The sequence below is a fragment of the Notolepis coatsorum genome (assembly GCF_963971535.1).
Source record: "Notolepis coatsorum genome assembly, chromosome: 8".
Lineage (NCBI taxonomy): Eukaryota > Metazoa > Chordata > Actinopteri > Aulopiformes > Paralepididae > Notolepis > Notolepis coatsorum.
The window spans coordinates 137,883,636-137,907,542 of record NC_140172.1 but is presented as its reverse complement, the minus strand read 5'-3'; the positions used below and the strand labels follow the sequence as shown (position 1 = coordinate 137,907,542).

The 23,907-nt window shown below is 43.3% G+C and overlaps 1 protein-coding gene across 2 annotated transcripts in view; it reads right to left on the bottom strand.

Annotated features, from left to right (window-relative positions):
* Positions 1 to 7,715: 7,715 nt before the first annotated feature.
* LOC311233764 (voltage-gated potassium channel subunit beta-3) overlaps positions 7,716 to 23,907 on the bottom strand; it is a gene marked incomplete at both ends in the record, with an annotated part of 120,718 nt that continues 104,526 nt past the window's right edge. For both annotated transcript variants that reach the window (XM_084320778.1, XM_084320779.1), the window contains 7 exons: positions 7,716 to 7,805; positions 11,500 to 11,588; positions 14,874 to 14,994; positions 16,113 to 16,207; positions 17,858 to 17,978; positions 21,862 to 21,947; positions 23,214 to 23,300. In XM_084320778.1, the coding sequence (XP_084176904.1) occupies positions 7,716 to 7,805; positions 11,500 to 11,588; positions 14,874 to 14,994; positions 16,113 to 16,207; positions 17,858 to 17,978; positions 21,862 to 21,947; positions 23,214 to 23,300 (689 nt within the window). The remainder of the gene's footprint in view (positions 7,806 to 11,499; positions 11,589 to 14,873; positions 14,995 to 16,112; positions 16,208 to 17,857; positions 17,979 to 21,861; positions 21,948 to 23,213; positions 23,301 to 23,907) is intronic.

Below are 23,907 nucleotides of genomic sequence, written 5' to 3'. Positions count from 1 at the left end.
AATCTGTACTTTTTGTTTCCGTCGATCCAAATGTTTTTACTTTTTACCAATGTTTGTATTTCTTTGTTTACACTACTGCTTCTAATATCTAAAAACACTACTGCTTCTAATATCTAAAAGCCACATGGTTTTGTTTTCCTACGGTGCAGGTTGAAACATTCCTAAGAACATAGTTAATTTTAGGTGACGTCTGACCTCTCTTTGTATGTTAAGATGTGCACTGTAGGAAAACAAAACCATGTGGCTTTTAGGGGAGTCAGCAACAGGTGTGGCTAGAATGAGTAGATCCTCAGGTCAAAGCACACTGTGGCCAGCAGAGATCACCGTATACAGTATTGACTTAAAATAAGATGAGGAAAAAAGGGATTCTTCATGGGAGACTTTGGACCGAGAGAGAATGTGGTCAGGACTCACTGGGTGACACTAACCTCTCTGGTGTCTGTGTTTTAATTTTTAGATTATATATTAGATTAGATTTAGATTATTGGATTATTAGATTATATATTGTAACTATATTTATTGTAGGGCAAATATAACAGAGGGCATACATACCCTCATCTCGCACCTTGTTGCCCATATGCGCATGTCGAGAGTTAATTATATTGTTATATTGGTTACGCTGACCTTTTATAAAAAAATTATTTTTACTTCACTGTACTATAATTCTTTGACCTGTACCATGTCTTCTACTACCTGTACCTCCCCTCCCCCATGCTGCTATGATGCCTGAATCTCCCCAAGGGGATCAATAAAGGAATATATTATCTTATCTTATCTGGTGTTCTGTAGGCTTAATAGTGAATGCAGTATCGATTGATTCAGTCTCTCCAATACAACAATTATCTTGTCATCATATTTAGCACCACTTGTTAACTCACTCCCTGCCAACAACGATTTTATACGTGTTTGTCCGCCAATCGTTGAACACCAACCAACCACGTATATATACGTTATTTGATTGTTATTTATTTTATTCGCTATTTCCATTCGTTATCCATCCAGGGAGCCTGTGTTACCATAAGGAATGCATCTGAGATCGCAAAAGTCCAATATCGCAAAAGTCCAATACCGCCACCTGGTGGTATGCAGCCGATGTTGCACTTCCTTTGAGACTGTGTATGGGGCTGTGCGTCGATGAAATGCCTCCGGGCGGACTTTTCTACTAACCTGGACCAAGAGCTTCACCCGATCGCATTGAATTGTTTTCGGGACCCCCGATTCATTATGCTGTGTTGGCTTACGTCGTGGGCCAAATGGACATATGATCTACCAGATGCCAATCAAATAATTGGAATATTCTTTTTGGAATCCCACCGGCCACAGGTAAGAGCAATTTAACGTCAATTTCAGCTTGATTGTGCCTTGTTTTCATAGCCATCGCCCTGATCAGTGTATGTTGTTGTACTAACGAATGCCGTTATTGACGATCAATTAATCAGAAACGACCCCCCCCCCCTTTCATCATGCATTCATGATGGAACATTATATACCGATCATATGCATTTGAATTTTTTATTGTAGCATGTATAGGGACGAAATGCCAATGGATTAAGTATAATATACGTTGCTGGCTATTACTAGCCTCCCAGGAATTACCCTAAACCGCTCTAAAACCATACTTATATTCACCACGGTATAAAACGGGAATGTATGGATGGAAAAATTATTCCTTTTTCACATCTTGAACGATAGATATACTCGATGTCAAATGGGCCATAGTATTGCATCCATAGCTATAATATAGAATATATAGCCCTGCAAACAAGGTGACCGACTCCATTGGTTTAATGCGTGGCAGCACATAGCCTTATCCCGTTCCCAGCGTGGCAGAGAGTTAATAAGTATTGATTTGTTGGTGTTATGTGATAACGTCATGGCATCATTATTGTAAAATTGTCATAATATATGTAATAATTCAAATGGAATATGATAATTGAAAAAGTAGTTTTTGCATGCCGTTCAGCGGAGTAACATGAGTGCATGCTTACCAACTGTCCGTCTGCAACACTACTATCACCGACATCTAAGAAGGGAGATCCCCCCTTGAATGGCCCTTCTAAGGTTTCTCTCCTCCACACTGCCTGTGGTGCATTTTTTCCAGTTTTAGTGAGTTTTTCCTTACCTTTGCGTGGGGTATGTCTGGGAGTGCTTGCATTCATTCATTTATTTTGCATTTATTTTAAATTTGTTGGACATTATGGTGTTCTTGTTTTGTTCTTGACTTATTGTTATGTTTCTTCTTGACTTGTTTAAAGAAGACGTGTCCGGCCCATTAACGTGTGTTGTCGGGCCTTACAAATAAATTTGATTTGATTTGATTAGTCCCCTCTCAATACACTACACAGTGTAGTTGCCGGTAAAAACAAGGGGAAATATATTTTTTGAGACAAAACAATATTCACATAAACTATTTATAATTGAACGACTATTTGAATATTCGAAAATTGGTGCCCATCGATAGTAGGAAATGCAGTCCTTTCTGGTCATATCAGCTACCTTGTATTTAAAAGGTTCCCAGTTTGTTTCCGGCTCCTCCCAGCAGTGTGACCAAGTGTTCTTGAGCAAGGCACTTAACCTCCCGATGAGCAGGGTCGCCTCCGCTGTCGGTGTGCGAGTGTGTGAGTGAATGTGAGGCATAGGTTGTGTAAAGCATGTTGGATCAAAGCGCTGTATAAATGCAGTCCATTTACCATTATATCAGCTATACTCCTGTATATATTTAATAGAAGATGTACATTTCTGATATTGTATCACTTGCTTTTTATATGCTTCGTGTTTGGAGAGTAAGCATTCCATCGCACTTGTTTACACGTGGCAAAAATAAAGACCTTGACTCTCGGTTTGGTACCTGGAAACAGAGATGGTATGTTCTATGTAATATGAGCTGGAAAGTGCATCATTACTGCTTTGTCTTCAGTTCTACGGTTATGTCCCTGCCAGGCGTCCACAGTGAGCCCACGGTTTGTTACCTGGAAAGAGAGATGATGGTTTGTACCTGATAACGGAGTCATTACCACTGCAGTTCCATTGTCGTATTAAAGTGTAACCATGGAGACGGAGCACTGCGGTAGTCCTGAATGCTGAAATCACACTAAAACACAAGATGGCGGCAACAAGGAAACTATACTTGCTACAAAACAAACATATTCAGAGAAAATAATTAAATGTGGTGTGATTTTATGTTGAGTAACATTATAATTAGGTCTGTCAGTTTATCGCGTTAATTAGATTAATTAATTACACAGCAAATTATCACGTTATGAAAATTAACTCAAAATTAATTATTTAAAAAAAAAAAAATTTACAGACTTTTTTTTAATATGGTCCATTTGCATGTTCTTGGTATCTGATTCTAGGGACATCTATGGATCTCAGGGAATGTATTCCCAGTGTCAGAAATACTGTGTCTGTTACTAGGCTTGAGTAAATTGTAATGAACCAAATGAGAATATCAATACATTTTTTTTTTTATCTTTGACTGTGAATAACACCATGCTAAAATTGACCAGACCTGAAGAATCTAAGCAAATTAATAGATGGAAGATGATTAAACAGAAGGTTTTGTAGATACAGTACTGAATTCTGCCATCCAGACACATGCAATTTGAAATATGATTATAGAATATAGAATATCAGGCATAAAATGGTTATGCGATTAAAATGCGATTAGATTCATTAATTACAAATCCTGTAATTAATTAGATTAATTCTTTTAATCGCCTGACAGCACTAATTATAATTAATGCATTTTGAGGTGAAATTTGAGTTTGAAAGATTCTGAATTAAGCACGACCTCTGCCGAAAGGTTGCCATGGTAACAAAGGAACGTGCATACGCAGAGGCTAGTCTAAGTGGAAGACTTCAAGAGACAAACACAATACATTACAAACGCCTCTTTTTTTTCTTCTTTAGTTTTTCTTTGTTGCAAGACAGTAAAATAGAAGTTATGCAGGCAGAGTTACAGTTTCAAGGTTTGATTTGAAGCATCTCTGTACATTTGGAAGCTAACCTCAGCAAAGCTACACACAGAGTCGCGGAGGGGCGCACCTCGTCCCGCTCCTCCACCAGGAAGTCTCACACTTCAGTCATAAAGTCAACATTTTCCATCATCAAAAAGGCGGGAAACAACTGACACCTAAAGAGGAAGAACCATACTGTAATACTAAGTCCATTCATCTCCCCCCGCCCGTTTGGAATGTAAGTGTGAGACATCAATCTCTACAGTCTTTCACAATGAATGCACACGATATGTCGGCTGTGATCACATCGGACGCCTCCTTTTTGAACGCGTCCACACCTTTTTATTTTATTTTTTTTATCTTTTCCCCGCTCCTTTTTCCTCCCATCCCAATGTTAGTCGTTATGCCAATTCCCAATCCCCTTCCTGGTCGCTGCGCACCTACCCCCCACGGTCGGTCTGGGAGAGTGGAGGCTATCACGTGCTTCCTCCGACACATGTGTAGCCAATCAACCGCTTCTTTTCACCTGGCAGCGCGGACTCTCACTGAGAGGGTGTAACGTGTGGAAGGATCACACTACCCCCCTTAGATCCTTTCCTCGCTGAGCAGGCGCCCCGACCGAACTGTAGGAGTCGCTGTTTACAACAACCAGGACCCACCCACCAGCTTTCCCACCCCTAACACTGCCAATTGTGTTAGTATGAACGACCAGCCAAGCTGGTAGCAATGCCGGGAGCTGGGCTCGAACCCAGCATCTCCTGCACTAGTGGCGAGCGCCTTGCCCACTGCGCCACTTAGCCGCCCTTCAACACCTTTTTCTGTTGTTTTCAACGGTTTTGTCGTGACAGGCACGTGTCTCCTCCCAACTAATTGATTGATTGATTGATTGAAAAGTTTATTAACAGATTGCTGAATGGGTACAGTACAGTACAGCTCAATACATACAATTGTTAAGGGGATGCAGACCAGAGAAAGACTTTCGTCTTGTTTACATCAGGGTCCCCCAACTAAGCGCCTCAGGCTTTTGAAGCAGCGCTTTTTCAGGCGCTCTCGTTTGAAAACATTTAATCTTTAGCCACGGACCGGCGTCAATGTCACCCTCTTGTCGACGGACCGATGGAATCAACCGAGGGGAGGGATTACAAATCTGAGGTACCTGAAGAGAAATCAACAGCAAAACAAACCAGTCGATAATGGCAGAGAAGTAATCTTTTGGCAGTTTCTGACAAACGAGTCTTACCACGACCGAGATATGAACAGCAACGCCTGGAGGGCTGTGAGCAGTAAATAATGCATGTAACTTATGTAACCTTAGCTGAGGTAGCGACGGTATTCAGTGGTATCGCTCGTTGCTCCCAGTGCACTTTAGATTCTCTATGTACCACTGTCGCGGTCTCTCGTTCGAGCACAAGAAAATGGTGTCTGACGTGATCACAGCGTTAAGGTGTTTAGATGATACAAATTTGAAAACGTCACTCGTTCGGAAGTTTAAAATGGACACATGTGGTTCTTCATCTGAAGGGCTCAGGTAGGCCTAACATACATCTCTGTATGTTACATGTTAACTAGCATACATTTCAACCTGTGAAAATACACCCGGAGACCGTCGTGTCTTTCACCACTAATCACAACAAAAGGTTGTAAGAGAGGAGGGGAAATTGCACTATTTTCTCTTTTGTTTATGGCGTTTTTTGTGACTGTTTCAGCACAAATGTTTTACCTCTGTCGGTCTGAAAGATCAGAGGTCAAATTGATTAAATAATGGCGGGAAGAGGATCATGTGACTTGTTTTCCCTCCTTTTTCTCTAACCGACACCCCACAGTAGCACTTTGTATGTTATTCTAATTAATCACACGCAAAAACAAATCTATCTTCCTCTCCTCCTCAAGGAGGAGTAGCAGGAGCAGGAACACCAAACGTAGGGTCAGACGGGGAAACTCACGCCGCAGGGCGAGAGAGGGAAGACGAGGTACGTAAACATATCACATAAAGAAGAGAAAATAAACGAATCTATGATTTCTAGGCTGAATAAACAACCAAACACAATATTGGCAAAAATAATATCTAGTAGTAGTTAAATGTCATCCACAGCAGACGTCTAGGTCAACATAGTCCTCATCGCAAATTATTCTTGTTTTTAACCGAATAATACTGTAGGCTCTCAGCAGCTCCTAGAAATCATCTGGTTACTCCCTGAAGATTAGTTAACCCTCCACCTATCTGGTTACTCCCTGAAGGTTAGTTCAACCTCCACCTATCTGCTTACTCCCTGAAGGTTAGTTCAACCTCCACCTATCTGCTTACTCCCTGAAGATTAGTTAACCCTCCACCTATCTGGTTACCCCCTTGAAGGTCAAAACAAATGCCATTTGAACCTACATTTAATTTAATCCTATAAATCGTCTCTGATCAAAGACTTAGGGGCAAAGATGCAGTCTTAAAAAAAAAAAAAAAATCTAAATGTGTTCATTCCTGAGAAAACACACCCAGATATGTTGCAAAATAAATAAAATCACATGCCGTGTCAGTAGCGATGATGCGTCTGTGAATTCATGTTGTGTGAAATTAGGTGTGAATTCATGTTGCATGCATTGATATTGTGTGAATTCATGTGGTATGAACTCATGTGTGAATTCATGTTGTGTGAATGCATGTGGGTTACGGGACAAGTTCCCATTTTGTGTCGTGTCAAAAGTTTATTTATTATTTTTAAAGTGTCTTTGTTTTCTTTTAAGACTGCACTCTTCACTTCACGGTGAACGCGGCCAGAATTAGTTACGATAAAAGCAAAGGAAAATACATTGAAACCTCGGATGAGACACACCACCCCAGCCCCCCCCCCCACACACACACACACACCTGGACCGACCTGCCGTTGTGTTCCACCATCTTGAGTAAAAAGATGGCTTACGAGGGCACTGAAGAAATCTACATAAGCCATAAAAGCCATGCCACATTGACGCCCCGTAAACAGGCTGTTCTCTCCTTAAAGGGACATGCGCACAAGTTACACACACAGAGTTAGCAGAGGGAGACTCGGCTGTCGCAGGCCGGTCGGGGGGGGGGGGGGGGGGGGGTGGCAGGCCGTACGCTGACCTTTGGCCTCTCTGCTGGGTACTAGTTCAACGTGGTACAGACCTAATGACAGACAAGAGGACGGGGGGGGGGACGCAAACCTTCAACCCCCGCTCGCACACAGCTCGCCAGGTTGCGTTACAGCGTCAGTTATTAGTCTACTCCCACTTAAGGATATTTCCCTCACTTTTCCGGACAATGTTTCTAAGATAAAGGTTTTTCCAGTTTGCTTCTGAGAACGAGTCGCCTCCTCCGTCTCAAACCGCCTCCCAACCTGTGTCTCGTCATCGGCCTCCGTCCTGGTCTTCTCTCTCTGGGTGGCAGCGATTGGATAGTCCATGCTTTGGCCGCCTCCCCCTTCTGTTGAGATTCTCTTTTTTTCTTTTTAGTCTGTGAGAAATCGGTAATGAGTAATATATAGAAACTAGACCTAATCTTTTTTGTTTTGTTTTTCCCCCCACATTGAAAGGTTTCCTTTTTTTCTTTTTTCTTCTCTTCTCTGCACATGATTATGACGCAAACAATGGATCTGCGCCAAATACTGGAAGCATGATGTTGCTGAGAACATGCAGGTTGGTTGAGTATACTGGAGAGCGAAAAGCCATGTGGTTTTTTTTCCCAATGTCATCATCTTCCTCTTCCTCGGGACGCGGTCCGCCACGCTTAGACTCGAGGGACCTTCATGCACGCGTCTCCTTCTTGGAGTGGGGCTTGTTGCCCAGCAGGGCGTCGATCTCGGTGACGGTCTGTGGCGTCATCTGGGTGATGATCTGAGGGTTAGAGGAGGATAATAATAACTGGACTTTTTTTAAAGAAGTCTTTATTCGGCATGCAGTGACACACATGCGATGGGCGGCACACACACAGGAACACACACACACGTGCAATTTTTCTTGGGTCGCCGATGCGATTGAGTCCCTCCACTTTACCCATCCCGTCGTCCTTCCCCCCAAGGGCAGCCGGGAGCAGATAGGAGGACCGCAGTCAGAGACCAGAGACCTTCCAGACCAAAACCCACCTCTTCAGACTTGCCTTCCCCAGCTAACCTGTCTCCAGCTAACCTCCTTCTCCAGCTAACCTCTGTCTCCAGCTAACCTTTGTCTCCAGCTAACCTCTGTCTCCAGCTAACCTTTGTCTCCAGCTAACCTCCGTCTCCAGCTAACCTCTGTCTCCAGCTAACCTCCTTCTCCAGCTAACCTCTGTCTCCAGCTAACCTTTGTCTCCAGCTAACCTCTGTCTCCAGCTAACCTTTGTCTCCAGCTAACCTCTGTCTCCAGCTAACCTCTTTCTCCAGTTAACCTCTGTCTCCAGCTAACCTCTGTCTCCAGCTAACCTCTGTCTCCAGCTAACCTCTGTCTCCAGCTAACCTTGTTCCCCAGCTAACCTCTGTCTCCAGCTAACCTCTGTCTCCAGCTAACATGTCTCCAGCTAACCTCTTTCTCCAGTTAACCTCTGTCTCCAGCTAACCTCCTTCTCCAGCTAACCTCTGTCTCCAGCTAAGCTCCTTCTCTAGCTAACCTCTGTCTCCAGCTAACCTTGTTCCCCAGATAACCTGTCTCCAGCTAAGCTCTGTCTTCAGCTAACCTTGTTCCCCAGATAACCTCTGTCTCCAGCTAACCTCCTTCTCCAGCTAACCTGTCTCCAGCTAACCTCTGTCTCCAGCTAACCTGTCTCCAGCTAACCTTGTTCCCCAGCTAACCTCTGTCCCCAGCTAACCTCTGTCCCCAGCTAACCTCTGTCCCCAGCTAACCTCTGTCCCCAGCTAACCTCTGTCTCCAGCTAACCTCTGTCTCCAGCTAACCTCCTTCTCAGGTTAACCTCTGTCCCCAGCTAACCTCTGTCTTCAGCTAACCTGTCTCCAGCTAACCTCCTTCCCCAGCTAACATCTGTCTCCAGTTAACCTGTCTTCAGCTAACCTCTGTCTCCAGCTAACCTGTCTCCAGCTAACCTCTGTCTCCAGCTAACCTTGTTCCCCAGCTAACCTCTGTTTCCAGCTAACCTCCTTCTCCAGCTAACCTCCTTCTCTAGCTAACCTCTGTCTCCAGCTAACCTCTGTCTCCAGCTAACCTCTGTCTACAGCTAACCTGTCTCCAGCTAACCTCTGTCTCCAGCTAACCTCTGTCTCCAACTAACCTCTGTCTCCAGCTAACCTCTGTCTCCAGCTAACCTCCTTCTCCAGCAAACCTGTCTCGAGCTAACCTTGTTCCCCAGATAACTTCTGTCTCCAGCTAACCTCTGTCTCCAGCTAACCTGTCTCCAGCTAACCTTGTTCCCCAGATAACCTCTGTCTCCAGCTAACCTCTGTCTCCAGCTAACCTGTCTCCAGCTAACCTCTGTCTCCAGCTAACCTCCTTCTCCAGCAAACCTGTCTCCAGCTAACCTTGTTCCCCAGATAACTTCTGTCTCCAGCTAACCTCTGTCTCCAGCTAACCTGTCTCCAGCTAACCTCTGTCTCCAGCTAACATGTCTCCAGCTAACCTCCTCCAGCTAACCTTGTTCCACAGATAACCTCCGTCTCCAGCTAACCTCTGTCTCCAGCTAACCTGTCTGCAGCTAACCTCTGTCTCCAGCTAACCTCTGTCTCCAGCTAACCTCTGTCTCCAGCTAACCTCTGTCTCCAGCTAACCTCTTTCTCCAGCTAACCTCAGCTAAAATCTGCACCTGGCTCGCTGATAACAAACTATCATTACACCTGGGTAAAACAGAGTCCATTCTCTTCGGTTCAAATAATAAACTCAGCAAGACCAACGGCTTCTCAGTTACAGTGGGTGACAATATTGTCACAAGGAAAGATGAAATTACATACCTAGGTTCCATCCTAGAGGCAAATCTTTCCTGTGACAAAATGGCATCCAATGTAGTAAAAAAAGTCAACCAACTAACTAGATTCTTGTACCGGATCTCCTCTCTGGTAAACAAGAATACCCTGAAGACGCTGGCAGGAGCACTCATTCAAGGGTACTACGACTATGCTTGCACCTCATGGTACCAAAGCACCTCAAAGGCGCTAAAAACAAGATTACAAACATCACAAAACAAACTGGTCAGACTACTGCTTGACCTTACTCCTAGAACCCACCTCACCCCTGCCCACTTTGACAACCTAGGATGGCTTAGAGTAGACGACAGAGTACAGCAACTTGCAATGGGCCTGGTCTACAAGATACACTACACGACTAAGGTACCCATGTACATGTCAAAATACTTCCCAAAGGTGAGTGAATACCACGACCACAACACCAGAGGGAGCTCCACAAATCATGTCAAACCCAGATTCGGCTCAAACAAGGGACTAAACACGTTTCGCAATTATGCCACATCAATGTGGAACGCCCTACCCACAGCTGTAAAGGAATGTAAATCACTACCCACTTTCAAAACCACTCTCAAAGAGCACCTACGGGAGACTGCAATTCGAAACTGGCCCCTGTAAATGTCCTAACCCAACCCCCTCCAATGTACAGTAAATGTCCTAACCCAATAATACACAAGACCCTCTTCTTGGGACCAAGTAAGGTTTCGTCGATAATCCAATGTACAGTTACTCCCCCCGCGGATTTCACTATGCAATAAGGGGATTTATCATCAGCCAATGGACATATCGATCTACCAGATGGCGATCGATAACGGGGAAATGCTCGGGGGGATCCAACCGGCTCATGGTAAGATCTTTTTCACGTAAAGTACTACCCGATCGGGCATTGTTTTGATAGCCATCCAGGCGATCGGCCTATGTGGCTAGTTAGACGAACACGGTTATTGGTAATCAATAATAAGAAACGACGTCCCCCGCCCCCCCTTTCATGCATACATGCTTGAGGATCGTGCCGATCATATGCAGTTTGAGTTTTAACTGTAGCATCTGTATAACGGAAATGCCATTGGATATAACGTTAGCAGCTATTAGCCCTTTATCTAGCCTTCCAGAAAATATACTAGACCAAATCCCGTATAACGCTTATATTCACGGCGCTATAAAATGAGAATGTATTGATGACATTTTTTTTCCTTTAAGCCATTTTGAAGGGACGGTTTATGGACTTAATTGACAATGAGAATGGACAGATAGCAATACTATAAAGTATAGATTTAGCTCTACAAACAGCCCCACGTCTGTTTACATTTGCCGGTCCTCTAGAGATTCATTAGACACATCCCAATGGCCCCGAATGTGTTAAAAAAAGAGAGTAAACAAGATAAAAAAAAATAGTAAATTAGATTAAAAAAAATAGTAAATAAGATTAAGAAAATCAAATAGTAAATAAGATACAAATAAATAGATAAGAGCAAATAAGATAAAAGATATATATATATATAAATAAGGGTACATTTTTTAAAAAGATTTAAAAAAGAGTAAATAAGATTAAGATAAGAGTTCATCCTCTAGGGGTCATCGTCATCATCAGCGCGGTGCTCAGGGATATAATCATTAATATAACCATGAAGTGAGGTAGAAGCTCTTACCCTGAGTGCTCCCAGGTTCTCCAGCAGCTGCTCTGCGTTGGAAACACCCAGCAGGACGGAGCTGACGCCCTCACTGCGCAGACACCAGGCTGGACACACAGGGAGACACACAGGAAGACACACAACTTATTATATTAACACCAGGCTGGGCACACAGGAAGACACACAACTTATTATATTAACACCAGGCTGGGCACACAGGAAGACACACAACTTATTATATTAACACCAGGCTGGGCACACAGGAAGACACACAACTTATTATATTAACACCAGGCTGGGCACACAGGAAGACACACAACTTATTATATTAACACCAGGCTGGGCACACAGGAAGACACACAACTTATTATATTAACACCAGGCTAGACACACAGGAATACACACAACTTATTATATTAACACCAGGCTGGACACAAAGTCAGGGAGACACACAACTTATTATATTAACACCAGGCTGGACACACAGCTACAATTTTCATTCAATCAATCACCGTGCAGATTGATTGATTGAATGAACGTTTTATTAACAGATTGCAGAATGGGTACAATACAGTACGGCTCAATACACACAATTGTTAAGGGGATGCAGACCAGAGAAAGACTTTCGTCTTGTTTACATCAGGGTCCCCCATTTTCAATTCATAATGAATTGTAAGTAAGGGTGCAACTTGCTCCGTGCAATCCATTCTTTGTGGATTTAGCTCACTATGTATACGTAAAGGGAATACGTGACGTCATGTAGAAAATTTGGCCATGCATTTGGCCAAGTTATTCGTGCTGCCCCACGCTTTTATTAAGGTATGAGCAGGCTAAACACCTTTTGATGTGATATGTGATGATGACACGACACACAGGGGTAATAATTATTTGTATTTTCAGGCTGTATCGGCGCCTATACAGCCTGAAAATTCAAATAATTATTACCCTCGTGTGTCGTGTCATCATCACATATCGCAATATACTGAGCACACATTAGGAACAAACACATAATTCAAATGTAACGTTAGCGCCCACCACATCAAGTACGTCTACACAACAAGAGTTGTAGGTCGGAAATTATGGAATAGATTTACCAACAAAAAAGGTGTTTAGCCTGCTCATACCTTAATAAAAGCGTGGGGCAGCACGAATAACTTGGCTCTGCTAATGTATCGTGCTTCCATTCAACAGACGGCAACACACGTGAAGTCAAGTCTCACTCGCGTGAGACTTCCGTCTACATACTCTGTCAATCCCTGGCCAGGGTACTCCTGGGTCCTAGTGCCCCCCCATGTTACACTATTATGTCATGCACATGTATTTTATATGTTAATACAATTGCATTTATCTATAGTCCTAATTCTGTCACTGTTTGATGTCACAAAGAAGGGTGTATCCGAAAGCTGTCTACAACATTTGTAACAGGTGATGAAAAAGTAAACAAATAATTAACTGTATTAGACATTTGTTAATGATGAATAGGCTTCACTTCAGATTAAGGCACACAATAGCATCTGCAAATTATTTATAGATGTTTTATGAATGTCTTAACAAATCATTTGTTGAACATGAACAAATAAATGGAGGTACAGTAGTCGTTTTTTCATATCCATTTTTCAAAGCATCTACAAATGTGTTACTACACATTAAACAACATTATTTAATGATGAACAAATCAAGTACAAACAATGTTGATAGAGTTATTATAAATAATGTAGAACTAATTTGTAAATGTTATACAAATAGTTATAAATGATTTAATAATAATTTACGAATGTATATAAATGATTTGTTCATGATTAGTTCATTATCTACAAATACCTTATAAAGGTCTTATAACTGAGTGTTATTATAAAGTGTTACCATTTTTTTGTATATATTTTATGAAGTTTAGTTGTAGAGGCAAACTATGATAACAGCTCAACATTTTCCTATCCAGCCAGAATCACCCTACAGCACTTTGATCTTCCAACATGGTGGAAGTAGCGAGGAGCTAATCTAGCTGTCACTGAATGAACCTTCAACCGTTAGTTCCCAATAGATCCAAATTAGACCCAATGAGACGCCTGTCCCAAATAAAATGGGGTATGATTTTTGGGGGTGACAGTGGCTCAGGGGGTATAGCTTGGTAATCGGAAGGTTCCCGGTACGATTCTGGTTCCTCCCGGCAGCGTGTCGAAGTGTCCTTGAGCAAGACACTTAACCCATAACTGCTCCCGATGAGCAGGTTGGCACATCGGTCTACATTCATTGTTTATCTGGCTGCCATTGACGCTGCAAAGCAGTTTATTTATTTGTTTATTTGTTAGTTTATTTATTTTAACAGTATTTTAATGTATTCTGTGGCTTCATCTTCTGAGCCTCTATGTCACCAACATCTTTATTTAATCACATCATCTTCATCATTTAGCAGATTTACCATCAATCTCTGTATCCAAGCTTATCAGGGGAGACTTTAGAAACCATTGATTATTGAAATGACATAATATCTGAAAAAAGACTGAAGTGACCTGAACGGTAGAGCCACAGTGTGGTTGTGTCCACCAGGTGGAGCCAGAGAGAGCCTGACAGAGAGGCCACAGTGTGGTTGTGTGTATTGACCTGTTTCGTCCACCAGGTGGAGCCAGAGAGAGCCTGACAGAGAGGCCAGTGTGGTTGTGTGTATTGACCTGGTTCGTCCACCAGGTGGAGCCAGAGAGAACCTGACAGAGAGGCCAGTGTGATTGTGTGTATTGACCTGTTTCGTCCACCAGGTGGAGCCAGAGAGAGCCTGACAGAGAGGTTACAGTGTGTTTTATTTATATATCCATATTTTATTTATATAGCTGCATTTTATTTATATATCCGTATTTTATTTATATATCCATATTTTATTTATATATCCGTATTTTATTTATATATCCGTATTTTATTTATATATCCATATTTTATCTATTTATTACCAAAATATTTGCATATTTTTTTAGTGTTTGGTCTTTATTATTTTAACTTTTTTTTTACAGTATGAAGCACAATCTCAGGAGGCTCATACAGAACCAAGCATTTCACTGTAATGTACATGTACCTTATGTGACAAATAAAACAAAGCTTGAAACTTGAACACATTCTGTTTTAAATGTGGCCAAGATCAGATTCCAGTGTGAACGCTCCGGAACTGAGCCTGTGAACGAGAGCAACAGCGTGTCCTGTGTTTGATTCTTCACTCCCCCCTATGCAGTCAAGCCAGGTTGTGGAGGAGAGAGACAGGGAGGAACAGGCTGTAGACTACTTTGCCCGTCCTGAGCCTGCTAGTGTTTTTACATCACAACCCAAAACAAGATTCAGCCAAGAGCGAGTACAGGTTGTTCTACAGGTTGAACTACAGGTTGTAGGTTAGGGTTAGGGTTTGGTACCTATAGCCAGCTGAGCAGCAGTGCAGCCCAGTCTGTCAGCGATCAGGTGGAGCTCCTTGATCTTAGCCAGCTGTCTGCGACCTTCTTCACTGTTCACACGCTCCTTCAACCACTGGTAGCCCTGCAAGGAGGAGGAGGAGGAGGAGAGGGAGGAGGAAGAGGATGAGAAGAAGAGGAGGAGAGGGAGGAGAAGAAGAAGATGGAGGAGAGGGAGGAGGAGGAAGAAGAGGAGGATGAGAAGAAGGAGGAGAGGAAGAAGGGGGAGGAGAGGGAGAAGGAGAAGGAGGAGAAAAAGAAGGAGAAGAAGAAGAAGAAGAAGAAGAAGAAGAAGAAGAAGAAGAAGAAGAAGAAGAAGAAGAAGAAGAAGAAGAAGAAGAAGAAGAAGAAGAAGAAGAAGAAGAAGAAGAAGAAGAAGAAGAAGAAGAAGAAGAAGAAGAAGAAGAAGAAGAAGAAGAAGGAGAAGGAGAAGGAGAAGGAGAAGGAGATATTACTGTAGATATTTTATTTGGTCTAATGATCTAATTTGCTAAGAGATTTCTAAAGCAACTTGCCTATTACAAGGTACAAATATACGTAAATATAACATAAATATATATTATGGTAACTTATTATAGTGTGAATGTCTCCAGACCTCTCTCTTCAGAGCCTGGGGTGTGGCCGGCAGTAGCAACCCCTCCCCCCTCTCCCCACTCAACTCCAACCCACACATCAGACCAAAACAACTAAATTAAACAACGTTTAACGTTAACAATGTTTGACAGCATTACAGATTCTACCATTAAGTAAAGGAATTGTGTACTTCTTCTACCACTGTTATACATGACTTACTGTCATGCACTTGTCCTAATAAACTAACCTACACTGTAGCACTCAACACTTTGATGATCATTGTTACTCAGCTGATAGAGTTGTGCCCTCCCTGATGACTTGTCGTCGTACAGAAGTTGTGTAAATGTAAATGTAATGTTATACACCCAAAAACACTGGACAAGCATAATGGTTATCTTCCACTCGTGACGGGATTCTAGAACCCAGGTTTGCGTGACACGTGGCTGCAGCCCACCGTCTCCGTGCAGCTTCAGGAGCACGAGGGCTACCGTTCGTTACGCTGAACACGTAGATATATCCAATCACCGGAGAGTCCCCTCATCGCGGCGGTGACGGAGATCAAAGGACCCCAGACTCTGGAGAATCACAGAGGAGCAGAGAGACCAGTGAGAGACCAGTGGATCGTCTCACCTTCATGGCTGCCCTGGAGCACTCTGGGACACCGTCTGTGTACTTCCCTGTTATCAGACCACACGCCAGAGGAGACCAGGTCATCGCCCCAACGCCTGGGAGAGAGAGAGAGAGAGAGAGAGACAAAGAGAGAGACAGACAGAGAAAGAGAGAGAGAGTAAGAGAGAGAGACAGAGAGAGAGACAGAGAGACAGAAAAAGAGAGAGGGAGAGACAGGGAGAGAATGATAGACAGAGAGAGTAAAGTGTCAGTGGATAACTCACCTATCTTGTGGTAAAAGTGGATAACTCACCTATCTTGTGGTAGAGCTCGAGGATAACTCACCTATCTTGTGGTAAAAGTGGATAACTCACCTATCTTGTGGTAGAGCTCGAGGATAACTCACCTATCTTGTGGTAGAGCTCGAGGATAACTCACCTATCTTGTGGTAGAGCTCGAGGATAACTCACCTATCTTGTGGTAGAGCTCGGGGATAACTCACCTATCTTGTGGTAGAGCTCTGGGATAACTCACCTATCTTGTGGTAGAGCTCGGGGATAACTCACCTATCTTGTGGTAAAGTGGATAACTCACCTATCTTGTGATAAGTGTTAGTGGATAACTGACCTATCTTGTGGTAAAGTGTTAGTGGATAACTGACCTATCTTGTGGTAAAGTGTTAGTGGATAACTCACCTATCTTGTGGTAAAGTGTTAGTGGATAACTGACCTATCTTGTGGTAAAGTGTTAGTGGATAACTCACCTATCTTGTGGTAAAGTGTTAGTGGATAACTCACCTATCTTGTGGTAAAGTGTTAGTGGATAACTGACCTATCTTGTGGTAAAGTGTTAGTGGATAACTCACCTATCTTGTGGTAAAGTGTTAGTGGATAACTCACCTATCTTGTGGTAAAGTGTTAGTGGATAACTCACCTATCTTGTGGTAAGGTGTTAGTGGATAACTCACCTATCTTGTGGTAAAGTGTTAGTGGATAACTCACCTATCTTGTGGTAAAGTGTTAGTGGATAACTGACCTATCTTGTGGTAAAGTGTTAGTGGATAACTGACCTATCTTGTGGTAAGTGTTAGTGGATAACTCACCTATCTTGTGGTAAAGTGTTAGTGGATAACTCACCTATCTTGTGGTAAAATGTTAGTGGATAACTGACCTATCTTGTGGTAAAAGTGAATAACTGACCTATCTTGTGGTAAAAGTGAATAACTCACCTATCTTGTGGTAGAGCTCGGGGATAACTCACCTATCTTGTGGTAAAAGTGGATAACTCACTTATCTTGTGGTAGAGCTCAGGGATAACTCACCTATCTTGTGGTAGAGCTCGGGGATAACTCACCTATCTTGTGGTAGAGCTCAGGGATAACTCACCTATCTTGTGGTAGAGCTCAGGGATAACTCACCTATCTTGTGGTAGAGCTCAGGGATAACTCACCTATCTTGTGGTAGAGCTCGGGGATAACTCACCTATCTTGTGGTAGAGCTCGAGGATAACTCACCTATCTTGTGGTAGAGCTCGGGGATAACTCACCTATCTTGTGGTAGAGCTCGGGGATAACTCACCTATCTTGTGGTAGAGCTCTGGGATAACTCACCTATCTTGTGGTAGAGCTCGGGGATAACTCACCTATCTTGTGGTAGAGCTCGGGGATAACTCACCTATCTTGTGGTAGAGCTCGGGGATAACTCACCTATCTTGTGGTAGAGCTCTGGGATAACTCACCTATCTTGTGGTAAAAGTGAATAACTCACCTATCTTGTGGTAGAGCTCGGGGAGCTGCACCTCCACCTTGTCTCTCTGGAAGTAGTGGTACTCAGCCTGCTCGCACACAGGTGGGATCAGGTTGAACTGACGCGCCACGGAGTAGGCCTCCTGGGGAACAAGGGAACACAGGAACACCATGTTTACCAAGACACCACGGCCCAGGACCCCTCTGAGAGAGGGAGAGAGAGAGAGAGACAGAGGGAGAGAGAGAGACAGAGGGAGAGAGAGAGAGGGATACAGAGGGAGAGAGACACATCGAGAGAGAGACAGAGAGAGAGAGGGAGACAGAGGGAGAAAGACACATCGAGAGAGAGAGAGAGAGAGAGAGAGAGAGAGAGAGAGAGAGAGAGAGAGAGAGAGAGAGAGAGAGAGAGAGAGAGAGAGAGAGAGAGAGAGAGAGAGAGAAAATGCCTAATTTCTGTGCAGGTAAAACACTGGACAAGCACAATATAGCCCTCATCATCATCATCATCTTCATCATCTCACTCCTGTCTAGCCCTCATTATCATCATTAGCATCATATTCTCACTCCTGTCTAGCCAATCTCTCGGTTCCCCTCCTCCACTCATTCTGTCTCTCTCTAGTTCTCTCTCTCTCTCCCTGCTCTTGCTCTCTCTTTCTATCTCCAATTTCAGCAGCTTCCTGTTTCCATATTTGGTCGTCTTCCTGTCCCCAACTCGTCACGGTTCATCCAATTCACCTGTTCAGTCTGCACACCTGCCTGTCATCAGTTCATCAACACTACAACACGTCAACTCTGGTTTTCCATCCACTCATCGCTGGATCGTAGACTTAGGCCCCGTTTAGACGAGCGTTTTGTGAACAGAAACCGCAAAAGTCATCTTGCGGTTTCACTTTTAATTTTACGTTTAGACGAGCGTTTTGGGGTGGAATTCTCCGTGCAGACGACGCTGTAACGACGGCGCCCCGCTGTCACACGATTGGCGCATATGTCACATGACGTGCTGTGAAGACCCGCCCTACTCTGCCTCTGATTCGCAGACTGTGGATGGGGAATGTGATTGGACAAAAGCAGAGTCACTCACAGACAGTGGGTCCACTCACGCCGCGGGACAGATTATTGTGTATTTAACCCTTTCACTGCCACACGACAGCCGGTTGTGTGATAGTAAAGGGTTAACCTTCTGTCGTGTGGCAGTGAAAGGGTTAAAAGTACTGCCAATGTAGCCTTCAGGTGATCTCCGTTGATATAGTCAGACATACTTGCTTTGTTTACGTCTCGGCTACTGGCGCATACCTGCTACCTGTGACGTAAGCAGTACGCGCGACCAGAGCCGTGACAACCCTTTCGTCATCGTTTTATCAGATTTATACGTTTTAACAGTTTAGACGAGAGCGCAAAGCTTTTGCGTTTCTAGGAATTCCACCCTGGAAGGTAGTCTCACTTTTTTGCGGTTTCACCCCGTAAAAACGCCGTTTCCGTATAAACGAAAGGCACATCCGAAAAAATATTTTTGCGGATTCACCTGCTAGCGTTTCCGTCTAAACGGGGCCTCAGTTGTACAACCATTTACCCTACAATTCTGCCTAAAACCTGTTTTTCTGAGCCTACGGATGATTGTGCCTGTCTGGCTCACCCTGGACCCCAGCCTGCTCTCCTCTAGCCCTGGACTATACAGGGTAACATACAGTTTTGGCAAATATTAGTAAGGTATTATTATTAAAAAAAAAAATCAATATAAGTCTAGTAAAGTATGAATTTGTCAATATAATATAGCATGTTCTGATGAGTAAATAGGGGTGGGATTAAATAAGTGTATGCTTCTTCCCACTCCTTTTCAAATATGTAAATGACAACAAAAAGAAAACATTTAGTTTGACTTTTGTTTGTTCTTTGTTATTTAATTTTTTTTATATACATTTATTATTTGAAAGGCTTAAGGCTATATATGTACTTGATGTTTGTTTGTTATGTTGCATATTTGAAATAAACTTCAATCAAATCAAATCAAAATATGTTGCTTACAGCCAACCATGCTGGAAGAACTATGCAAACGTTCAGTGCAAGGAAGTTCTATTTTCATCGTCTATGGTGCAGCTTCAGACTTTATACCTGACGACATCACACGTTTTGAGTTTTAGCACTCTAGTTTTGGGATTTGGGAGAGAGTCGTTTTATGTTCACTGATATTCTTAGACAGTTTTAGACCAGAGGAATAACAGTCTTCTCAAACCGGGCGTAGTTCCTCTGAAAGGCCAGCGGTTGTACCGTGTTGCTGTTGGCTCAGTTGGTGCTACTAGCAAAGCACTGGTACACTCATACTGTCTCCTGTATCACTGATATTACACTCATACTGTCTCCTGTATCACTGATATTACACTCATACTGTCTCCTGTATCACTGATATTACACTCATACTGTCTCCTGTATCACTGATATTACACTCATACTGTCTCCTGTATCACTGATATTACACTCATACTGTCTCCTGTATCACTGATATTACACTCATACTGTCTCCTGTATCACTGATATTACACTCATACTGTCTCCTGTATCACTGATATTACACTCATACTGTCTCCTGTATCACTGATATTACACTCATACTGTCTCCTGTATCACTGATATTACACTCATACTGTCTCCTGTATCACTGATATTACACTCATACTGTCTCCTGTATCACTGATATTACACTCATACTGTCTCCTGTATCACTGATATTACACTCATACCGTCTCCTGTATCACTGATATTACACTCATACTGTCTCCTGTATCACTGATATTACACTCATACTGTCTCCTGTATCACTGATATTAGACTCGTACTGTCCCCTGTATCACTGATATTACATTCATACTGTGTCCTGTATCACTGATATTACACTCATAGTGTTTCCTGTATCACTGATATTACACCCATACTGTCTCCTGTATCACTGATATTACACTCATACTGTCTCCTGTATCACTGATATTACACTATTACTGTCTCCTGTATCACTGATATTACACTCATACTGTCTCCTGTATCACTGGGATATTGCACACTATATAATATTACCATGTTGGCGTTAATATACGCCTGTCTTTCCAGGATAATCTTCATCGTTCCATTACTATAGCTATTTCTGGTGGGTCACGGATGGTAAGCAAAATGAAACTTAACTGCAATGGTCAACAGCGATTGGTTGAATGCTTTGTTGAGGGTGCGTGTTTATTGCCATGGTTATTATTATTTTAAAATGGTTTGCGCTTTACTCTCAGCCACAAGAAATAGAATACAGAGCACTGCAATAAAGAATTTGAATATATACTATGAGTAAGAGTAAAATCTGAATATATACTATGAGTAACAGTAAAATCTGAATATATACTATGAGTAACAGTAACATTTGAATATATATACTATGAGTGACAGTAAAATTGTAATATATATATACTATGAGTAACAGTGAAAGCTGAATATAGGTGTGTCTGGTTGTGGACAGGTGTGTCTGGTTGTGGACAGGTGTGTCTGGTTGTGGACAGGTGTGTGTGGTTGTTGACAGGTGTGTGTGGTTGTGGACAGGTGTGTCTGGTTGTGGACAGGTGTGTCTGGTTGTGGACAGGTGTTTCTGGTTGTTGACAGGTGTGTGTGGTTGTGGACAGGTGTGTGTGGTTGTGGACAGGTGTGTGTGGTTGTTGACAGGTGTGTCTGGTTGTGGACAGGTGTGTCTGGTTGTGGACAGGTGTGTCTGGTTGTGGACAAGTGTGTCTGGTTGTGGACAGGTGGTTGTGGACAGGTGTGTCTGGTTGTGGACAAGTGTGTGTGGTTGTGGTGTGTGTGGTTGTGGACAGGTGGTTGTGGACAGGTGTGTGTGGTTGTGGTGTGTCTGGTTGTGGACAGGTGTGTCTGGTTGTTGACAGGTGTGTCTGGTTGTGGACAGGTGTGTCTGGTTGTGGACAGGTGTGTCTGGTTGTGGACAGGTGTGTGTGGTTGTGGACAGGTGTGTCTGGTTGGCCAGGACCGCCTGTCACTCACCATGATCTCCATGGCGCTCCAGCGGGACGTGCCCCAGTACATGGCCATCCCCTGGTTGATGACGAACGTCATGGCCCGGACAATCTCTGCCAACGTCAGCCAATCAGACAGTGTTAAAACAGCCAGGTACATGAGATAAGATAAGATAAGACACGATAAGATAACATGAGATGAGATAAGATAACATAACATAACATGAGAAACGATAAGATAACATGAGATGAGATGAGAAGACATAAGATAACATAACATAACATGAGATAAGATGAGATAAGATAGGATAAAATAAGATAATAAACAGTGTAAACAAAGGTGCAGATGAGGGTCTGTATCGGTTATATGATACGTTAACGTGACAGCTGTTAACACGTTAAAGGGATATTTCTAGATGTTTGTAACCCGAGCCCTGTTTGCTACAATCAATGATGATGATATTGATCAGTAGAATCCTTACTCAGCACAAACCATGCTGTTCCTCATACTAGCTCTGGATATTTAGCCACAAACCAATGCAAAGTCAATGGGGTCGAGCTCCTGTCTGTACAAACTGCCTGGTGCTCATTGAAGTTTACTCCACAGCAAACACAAAGTACTAGATTACAGTGAGCCTCAGGCAGCTCGTACAGACAGGAGCCGACCCCATTGACTTTGCATTGGTTTGTGGCCAAATATCCAGAGCTAGTATGAGGAACAGCATGGACTGAGAAAGGACTCTACTGATCAACACCATCACTGGTAAGTAAGCTATAGGACATGGGGTCCAAACATCTGAACTATCCCTTTAACGTATATATATATATACTGTCTATATATATGAAATTATTTTAAATATAAAAGAAAGACTATTAGAAAACACCAGATAAGGCGGCTGGGTGGCGCAGCGGACTAAGCGCTTGTCACCAACGCAAGAGACACTGGTATCGAATCCGGCTGTCAGCGCTGCCTCCGGCTTGGCCGGCCGTCATACTGGCTCGATTGGCAGAGTCAGCGGGAGGGAAGCCGGTGGGTGGGTCCGGGTCGTAAACAGCGACTCCTACAGTTCGGTCGGGGCGCCTGCACAGCGAGGGAAGGATCTGGAGGGAGGTAGTGTGACCTTCCACACGTTACACTCTCCCAGTGAGCGTCCACGCTGCCAGGTGAAAAGAAGCGCTGGGCTGGGTACACATGTGTCGGAGGAAGCATGTGATAGTCTCCGCCCTCCCAGACAGACGGTAGGGGGTAGAGTGCGCAACGACCAGGAAGGGGATTGGGAATTGGCATAACGACTAACGACGGAAAAAGGGGGGAAAAGATAAAATAAAAACACCAGATAGCGTTAGCTGTAACTGTTGTTTCATAATGTGGTCACTGACCTTCCATAGGACTGTTGACATCATTTCTGTTGGCAAACACAATGTCCACATAATCTAGCTGGAGTCTTGACAAGGATCCTCTCAGACCTGTCATTATCATCAACAACAACATCATCATTATTATCATCATCATTATCATCAACAACAACATCATCATTATTATCATAATATCATCAACATCATTATTATCAAAACCAACATCATTATCATAATATCATCGTCATTATAATCAACACCAACATCACTGAATATAGCCTAATCGGACAACAACAACTATCTTATTTGATTTAATGTACACTTTCTGCAGTGTGATGCTGGGCCCTGCAGCAGTGAACGCTTGCCTGGAGAGACCAGCCCAGCCCAGCCCAGCCCAGCCCAGCCCAGCCCAGCCCAGCCCAGCCCAGCCCAGCCCAGACCAGCCCAGCCCAGACCAGCCCAGACCAGACCAGCCCAGCCCAGACCAGACCAGCCCAGCCCAGCCCAGACCAACCCAGCCCAGCCCAGCCCAGCAACAGTGTGTGTTTGCATGATGCACTAAATATAAGAGGGACAGCAGAAGCACACAATCCCGGGACAATTGACCTTCAGCTACCAGTCAAAACGCAATGGTCAGTAAGCAGGACAGGAAAAATATGCATAAACCTATGGGTTCTCAACCTGACAGCTGTATTCGGTGTTATATAAATAATAGTGT